Source organism: Bos grunniens, chromosome 8 (genome assembly GCF_055505025.1).
Source record: "Bos grunniens cultivar Pamir isolate PY7600 chromosome 8, Bosgru_T2T1.0, whole genome shotgun sequence".
Lineage (NCBI taxonomy): Eukaryota > Metazoa > Chordata > Mammalia > Artiodactyla > Bovidae > Bos > Bos grunniens.
In genome coordinates, this window is record NC_141172.1 from 100,516,696 (window position 1) to 100,525,232 (window position 8,537).

The 8,537-nt window shown below is 47.1% G+C and overlaps 1 protein-coding gene across 15 annotated transcripts in view; it reads right to left on the reverse strand.

The window, feature by feature from the left end:
• ECPAS (Ecm29 proteasome adaptor and scaffold) overlaps positions 1 to 3,277 on the reverse strand; it is a 107,488-nt gene extending 104,211 nt beyond the window's left edge. The window contains exon 1 of one of the 15 annotated variants that reach the window (XM_086315939.1): positions 2,953 to 3,277. Coding sequence is in view for 1 of the 15 variants with exons in the window: in XM_086315943.1 (XP_086172069.1) it covers positions 2,298 to 2,337 (40 nt within the window). In the remaining 14 variants the exon portion in view is untranslated. Of the gene's footprint in view, positions 1 to 2,004; positions 2,195 to 2,297; positions 2,666 to 2,952 lie in introns of those variants that run through there. The other 14 variants (XM_086315951.1, XM_086315947.1, XM_086315946.1 and 11 more) reach the window with 14 other exon arrangements.
• Positions 3,278 to 8,537: the final 5,260 nt, after the last annotated feature.

Genomic DNA, 8,537 nt, shown 5'->3' on the forward strand with positions numbered 1-8,537 from the left:
ACATACAAATACATCAGCCTCTGAAGAACGAGACCCAATTCTTCCTCAAGTTTTAGTCCCCATTCCAACTAGTAATGAATAGTTTAATGTGTTTAGTGGTATAACATGAATTCAGGTATCTTGCAGTGGAACCATTTAGAAAGTCAGACCACCTCACACTCCTTGGGATGGCTGCTATCAAAATACAGAAAATAACAAGTGCTGGCAAGGTTCTAGAAAAAAACTGGACCCCTTTGTTTACTGCTGATGGGAACATAAAATGATATAGCCACTGTGGAAAACAGGATGGCAGTTCCTAAAAAAATTAAAAATAGAATTATCATATCATACAACAATCCCACTTTGGGGTATACATACAAAAGAACTGGAAGCACAATCTCAGAGATACATGCACATTCATATTCATAGCAGCAATAGTCACAACAGATAAAACATACCAGCATGTCCATCGACAGACAGATGAGTGGATGAGAAAATATGATATATACATACAATGGAATATTAGCCTTAAAAAGGAAGAAAATCCTGTCACATGGCACAGCATGGATGAACCCTAAGGATATTATGCCAGATGAAATAAGCCAGTCACAAAAAGACAAATCTTGTATGAGTCCACTTTCGAGATATCTACAGACATCAAAATCATAGAGACAGAAAGTAGAATGGAGGCTGTCAGGGGCTGGGAGGAGGAGGGGGAGGGATTTAGTGAGCAGTGAACTTCAGTTGTGCAAGATGAGAAGTATTCTCAAGGTAAATGGTGGTGATGGTTGCATAACAATATGAAAGTCCTTAGGACCACTGGCCTGTACAGTTAAAAATTGTTATGATGGTAAATTTCATGGTACGTTTATCACAATAACAAAACATGGAAGAACAAAGATCAGGGAGCTGACCTCCCCAGAAGGCCTGGTGGTGCTCCAGCTTGGCAATAACAGGCAAGCAACAACTCTGTAACTATCAGCTCCTGTCTATCTCTAACCACCGCAAGAGACCCAATCTACCCAGGCTCTGCATCCTACCCAGGGTCACATCAATTCTTCATTTCAGCTTCAAAATGACCAAACACCACTGCTGCTACACCAGTTTTGTGTCAAAGCAGCAAGGAAATTTAACTCTCTAAACACGCCTCCTCTTTAAAACACGGATAATTTCTACCTACCTGCTTTAGTAGGCTGTTACGAGGGGAAAAGTGAGATCATGCATATTAAAGTAGCTTTAAACAGCCAAAGACCAAAGAAACAGAAATTATTATTATGTGTACAACTACTTTCATATGGAAATTGAGAGAGGGGGCTGTAACAACAGAAACTTCCCAAGGCTTGCGACACCTGTCCCAGGTTTCATTCCATTTAAAACTCACAGCATCCCTAAATAATACCTTTCTTGTTTTTGATCATAAACTGAAGGGCAGCACGAAGAAACCCAACACTTCAACTTAAAGCTTTACATCCAAACACCACCAAACGCAATCAGAAATTATCTTACAGGTCCTAGGAAAATTCGATTTTTTTGACCCCCAGCGTGGGCCTGCGGCGCCCGGGAACTACACTTCCCACAAAGCACCGAGGCGAACCCGGGCGGCGGGCGGAGCGGCCTGCGATTCAGGGTGACCACCGCTCTCCCCGAATGTGGATCGCCGTCCCCCGGAAAACTGCAACGTTTAAGGTCAAGTGTGCACTGGCTCTCCTTTCCCAGAGCGCTGTCACCCCGAGGCTTCCCCTGCAGCCAGCACCGCGACCCTCTCTGCCCTCCTGTCCTTCCTGCTCCACCTGAGGGTCACCGCCTATTCTTGACCTTTCCGCTGATTTCCATAGTGTCACAACACGGCACCTTCTCCCCCTCCCCGAAAGTGCTATTTCCAGAACTCGCCCCACAGTCAAGACCGGAGGAATCTACGGAGGGGTCAGACGGGACGGTGGGCACAGCCCGCCACCCTGGGGCTCCGGCCGCTCCGCCAGCCCAGCCTCCGCGGGCAGGGGGGCTAGGCTTCCCCCCCATACACACCAAGCCGAGGCGGATCGCACACAGAGGGCTTCTCCCGGGGCTCCGGTTTCAATTTCGCAACGTGACGGTGCAAAGCTGAGGCCTACAAACGCCAGCGGTGGCGGCGGCCCGCCCGCCCACCAGGCCCGAGCGCCCCAGCCCCCCACACGCCGCAGCCGCCGCCCGCCCGTGCGTCCGTCCAGCCCGTCCCGCCCGGCGACACGACCCTCCCGTCCGGCCCCGGCCGCCGCCCCCCCCCGGCCCGGCGCGGCGCCGGCTCCGGCTCGCGGCCGCAGGCTTGCCGTGGCACTTACTCAGCTCGTCCTGGGAGGCGGAGGCGGCGGCCGCAGCCATGTTGCGCCGGGGAGGGAGGGAGGGGCCGGAGGGGGAGGGCGCGGACGGGCGGCGCGGGGGGCTCGCCGCTCGCGGTGCGGCGGGGGCCGGGAGCCGCCTCCGGTCGCTCGGCGTGGGCCGCGCTGCGCCCGCGAGGCCCGCCCGCCCGCCGCCGCCGCCTGCGTCCTCCTCGCTGCACGCGTCGCTCTCGCAGTACTCCGCGAGCTCGCAGCTGGGGCGCTCCCGCAGCCCCGCGCCTCTGCGGAGCAGCCGCCGTCCGTCGGCCGAGTCCCCCGTGCGCCCGGCCCGCGCGGCGGCTCTGCGGCTCCGCGCCGCGCTCGCCCGACTCACGCCGGTTTTATATTTAGAAAGAGCTGAGCCATCCTCCCAGCGGCCCCCCCGCCGGGCCCCTCGCGCGCCCGCCTGCCCGCCCTCGCTCGCTCGCTCGCGGCTCGTCCTGCCCACCTGCCGCCGCCCGCCCCGCGCGCGGGAGCCGGCCCCGCGTGCGCTCCCCGCGCGGACCCCGCACGCTGCGGCCTGCGCGGGCGGCCCGGCCTAGCCGCTTCCTCACCCGCCCCTCCGCGCCCGCGCAGCCTGTGGCGGCCCCGGAGCGGAACAAACGCGCGGGCCTCTGACCTGAGTCCGAGCCGGTCTCCATGCCGGGGATGCTGCGCTCGGCGCCGGACGCGGGCGCCCAGAAGTGAGGCGAGCGGCGAGCTCGGCCCCCGAGGAGCCGGGCGCCGCCGTCCGTGAGGGGCTTGGCCGAGCTGGCCCGGGCTGCCCCGGCCGGGGGAAATCCTCGAGGCCGGGCCGGAGCTCTTTCTGTAAAGGTCTGTGGCTGTCACGTTGGCTGGTCCCGACCTGGAGAAACACGCCCGTCCAAAGGAAGAGACGTGGACTCGGAAAAGTAAAGCTGGGTTCGGAGTCGGCGGGAGGAAGCCCCGCCCTGCGCCTCCCGCCGAACTTCTCAGCCCTGCCGCTGACTCAGTCCCGGGCGAGCCCCGGCGCGGCGGTCGGCCCCCGACCCTGCTCGCTGGGCTTCCTTAATACTTAAAGGCAGTCATAGAGTAGGTTTCTGATGCTCTTAGGAACTAGGACTACCCAGTGAGGGAAGATCACTACTCCAACTAAAAGTTCAATAAACTAGGATTTTTAAAGTTCAAATGCAAGTTTGTATACTTACAGGAGCTGTTTTCTTACATTTTTGTCGTAATCCCTACGTTCTTTTTGGTAACCCGAGTAATTGAGTTTGAATACAGTGATTTAAACTTTACGCCGTGTTTGTCCGTGACGTCACTTAACTAAGGCGTTTGCATAATTGCTTTACTTCAAGTGATACTGAAGTTATGTACTGGCATAACAAATTAGGTACAAGATCAGGTACATTTTTTTGTGTGTATAAGAAGAAATTAAGATCCTAAGTGAGTTGAAATTGTGTTTATCCCTAAAAGAAACCTATAAAAACCTAGTTAATGTCTTGAAAAATGAATACGTACCATTCCAGATGTAACTTATGCAAGTTACAAGATACTTACACAACAGTAAAGACGTTTATGTCCTTTATTGCTTTTATTATAGAAATTATACACGATCTTTGCAAAAATTTTAAATATTCAGAATTTAAAAGTGAAAGTGAAAGAAAGCCCTTGCGCCCTCCCACCATCCCACTCGCCAGAGAAAACTACAGGTTAACGGGTACAAGTACTTGAGTGTGCATCCTCCAAGGCCTTGTCTCTGTGTACACATGTATAAAGCCCCCAAAGTAAATAAGTAAGGAGGGGGTTCAGATTCATGATAAAAGTTCTGTATCACTGTTTTTCCCCCGTAAATATTGTGCCACGTTAACTCAAAAAAGCTCTACACCACCACCAGTTTTTGTTGATGACTTCATAGCATGTTAAGTTAACCAATCCCTTGTTTTTTTTTTTAATTTTATTTTATTTTTAAACTTTACAATATTATATTAGTTTTGCCAAACATCGAAATGAATCCGCCACAGGTATACTCGTGCTCCCCATCCTGAACACTCCTCCCTCCTCCCTCCTCCCTCCCCATACCCTCCCTCTGGGCTGTCCCAGTGCACCAGCCCCAAGCATCCAGCATCGTGCATCGAACCTGGACTGGCGACTCGTCTCATACATGATATTACACATGTTTCAATGCCATTCTCCCAAATCTCCCCACCCTCTCCCTCTCCCACAGAGCCCACAAGACTGATCTGTACATCAGTGTCTCTTTTGCTGTCTCGTACCCAATCCCTTTTTTTGAGGACGTTTTGCTTCTTTTGTTTGATGGTGACACGAAAATCGATGAACTATTTGCAAACAACACAATACCGAAAATATAGTTTGTCCCCCACCTCCCTGCTCGCCATCCCCTCATCTTACCTACTGGAGATAATTCCTGTTAACAGCTTGGCGTGTACAACCTTTCCTGATCATTTCTATGAATGTATAGTATGACTAATAAGGACTAGTATGGGGAAATTTTCATTTCCCAAAACCTCCAATAGATCCTTTTAAAGCTACCCCTCCTCCAAAGTATATGTGTGTGTGCTCAATCACTTCAGTGTATCTGACTCTTTGTGACCTCCAAAGTATAAAATCTAAGTTAAACAACAACAAAAAAGGTCGTTTGTTATTTTGACTTCCAAACAAGGCCAGTTAGCAACTTATAAATTCCTCCTATGTATAAATTCCAGATTCCCACATGTGTGCAAATCACATATAGGTATGTTCATTCTCACAAAAATGGAATCCTACGATGTGTGTTCTGTAACTTTACCTTTCAAACAATATATCACAGGTATCCTTCTTTATCAGTAACAATAGCTAATACTAACTGTGCCAGACACTAAAGTGCTTTACTTGGATGAATTCGTTTAATCATTACAATAATCTTATGAAGTAGGAATTTTTATGAGGTGGGGTGATTGAGGAACAACTCTAAAGTGCCAGAAACTAGTAAGTGGCTAGGGAGGAATTTGAACGCAAATAGCATGGCTCTAGAATTTGCATTCTTAACCACTCTGACCTGTATGTGGAGAACTACCTTATTCTTTTAAATGACTGCATGATAGTCTTCTTTACAAAGACTTGCAAAAAAAAGAAAACCTTCATGATAAGTACATGACAAAATTTAATGATTCCGCTATTGATGAGCATTTAGGTTTCTGCAAAATTGCTACTGTAAAACATTCCTATATATTTATGAAGTCACATATTTCTGTATGTAGACTTGGAATTGTTAGGGGGGGAATGGCTTTAACATTTCATTATATACAGTACTTTATAACAGTTTATAATGCTGCTTCTAAGCTTTTTTTAATAGTTGCTTCTCCCTTCAAACTATTAATAGTACATTTTCCCCACTAAATAGTATCATCATCTTACTAGGCACTTTGGTTTTGAATAGTAGCCTTGGGATACTTCCTGTCTAGAATTTACTTCAATTTTAAAAAACAGACAAGAAAGACCCTCATGGACTGTTGGTGGGAATGGAAATTGGTGCAGGCACTATGGAAAATAGTGTGGAGGTTCCTCAAAAAATTGAAAATTGGGGAATTCTCTTGAGGTCCAGTGGTTAACACTCCATGTTGTCACTGCTAGGGTTCAATCCGTGGTCGCAGAATTAAAATCCTACAAGTGGCACAGTGCAGCCAAAAAAAAATTTTTTTTTTAATAGAACTACCATACAATCCAGCAATTTGACTTCTGGGTATTTACCTGAAAAAAACAAAAACACGAATTCAAAAAGATACATGCACCCCAATGTTCATAGAAGCATTATTTACAATAGCCAAGATATGGAAGCAATCTAAGTGTCCATCAATAGATGAATGTGTGAAGAAATGGATATATGTATATGGGAATAGTATTCAGCCATTAAAAATTTTTTGCCATTGGCAACAACATGGATGAATATAGGTGGCTTTATGCTAAAGGTCCATCTAGTCAAAGCTATGTTTTTTCCAGTAGTCATATATGGATGTGAGAGACTATAAAGAAAACTGAGTGCTGAAGAATTGATGCTTTTGAACTGTGATGTTGGAGAAGACTCTTGAGAATCCCTTGGACTGAAGGAGATCCAACCAGTCCATCCTAAAGGAGATCAGTCCTGAATATTCATTGGAAGGACTGATACTGAAGCTGAAACTCCCATACTTTAGCCACCTGATGCAAAGAACTGACTCATTGGCAAAGACCCTGATGCTGGGAAAGATTGAAGGCAGGAGCAGAAGGGGACAAGAGAGGAAGAGATGGTTAAATGGCATCACCAACTGGATGGACATGAGTTGAGCAAGCTCTGAAAGTTGGTGATGGACAGGGAAGCCTGGTGCGCTGCAGTCCAGGGGTCACAAAGAGTCAGACACAATTGAGTGACTGAACTGAACTATTAAGCTAAGTGAAAGAAGACAGAGAAAGACAAATACTGTATGACTTCACTTACATGTGTCATCTAAAAGGCAAAACAAAGAAAAAATGAAAGCTGACTCATAGAACAAACACATAATGCCAGAGGGGAGGAGAACAGACAGTAAAATGGGTGAAGGGGATTAAGAGGTACAAACCTCCAGTTATAAAATAAATAAGCACAGGGATATAATATACAGCACAAGGAATATGGTCAATAATATAATAATTTTGCATTAGGACAGATAGTTACTAAACCTATTTTGGTGATCATTTACTTCATAATGTATGTACATGTCAAATCACTATGTAGTACATTTGGTGGCTCAGAGGTTAAAGCGTCTGCCTGCAATGCAGGAGACCTGGGTTTGATCCCTGGGTCAGGAAGATCCCCTGGTGAAGGAAATGGCAACCCACTCCAGTATTCTTGCCTAGAGAATCCCATGGATGGAGGAGCCTGGTGGGCTACAGTCCACGGGGTCGCAAAGAGTCGGACACAACTGAGCGACTTAACTAACTAACACTTGAAACTAACATAATATTACACATCAACTATACTTTAAAAACCAGATAAGTAATTTGGGGAGATTAAGAAGGAGGCCAAGAAAAGGCCACTAAAAATAATAATAATACATCACTAAATCCAAGAACTAAAAATGTATGTGTTTTATACCTTAGAAGTCATTCTCCCCTCTGCTAGGTCCTATTCACACTAAATGTATGCACAGTTATGAAACAGTAAACATAAACAATCTTGCTTCCATAGTCAGTCAAAGTAGATTAGAAGCAGAATATTAGAGGGCACTCTTCTGGGCAGGTACATGGATGACAAAAGTTCTAACGTACACCCTAAAAACAAGGCAAGATACAGGAAAACTATGAAAAGAAGCTGTAAGAACTTGAAAAGCAAAGCATACTGGGGTTATTTATAAAGCACCAAAAGCACTACCCACCCCATAAGCCTGTAATCATTTCACTTGAATAAGTGATGCTCATGGTGCTAATCCTGACATCAAGAAATAGTGAAATAGGGAATTCCCTGGTGGTCCAGTGGAGAAGGCAATGGCACCCGACTCTTGCCTGGAAAATCCCATGGACTGAGGAGCCTGGTAGGCTGCAGTCCATGGGGTCGAGAAGAGTCGGACACGACTGAGCGACTTCACTTTCACTTTTCACTTTCATATATTGGAGCAGGAAATGGGAACCCAATCCAGTGTTCTTGCCTGGAGAATCCCAGGGACAGGGGAGCCTGGTGGGCTGCCGTCTGTGGGGTTGCACAGAGTTGGACATGACTGAAGCAACTTAGCAGCAGCCGCCAGTGGTTAAGGGAGTTTCCCAGGTGGCGCTAGTGGTAAAGAATCTTCCCACCAACGCAGGAGACGTAAAAGACACAGGTTCCTTCTCTGGGTTGGGAAGATCCCCTAGAGGACGGACCACATGGCAACCCACTTCAGTATTCGTGCTTGGAGAATCCCATGGATGGAGGAACCCAACGGGCTATGGTCCATAGGGTCGCAAAGAGTCCAACTGAAATGACTTTGCACGCACACACCAGTGGTTAGGACTCTGTGCTTTCACTGCTGAGGGCTTAGATTCAATCTCTGGTCAGGAAACTTAAGATCTCACATGCCTCATGGCACGGCCAAAAAAAAAAAAAAAAAAGATGAAATGATGTCTAATTTCATGCATCAAAAATCAAGGAATTAGACTAATTTACAAAGCAATTTCATCTAAAATGATTATAATAAGTAAGCAATTTTGGTGCCTTAAAGGTTTAATTCTAAACTATCTAGAAAATCCAACTACCCT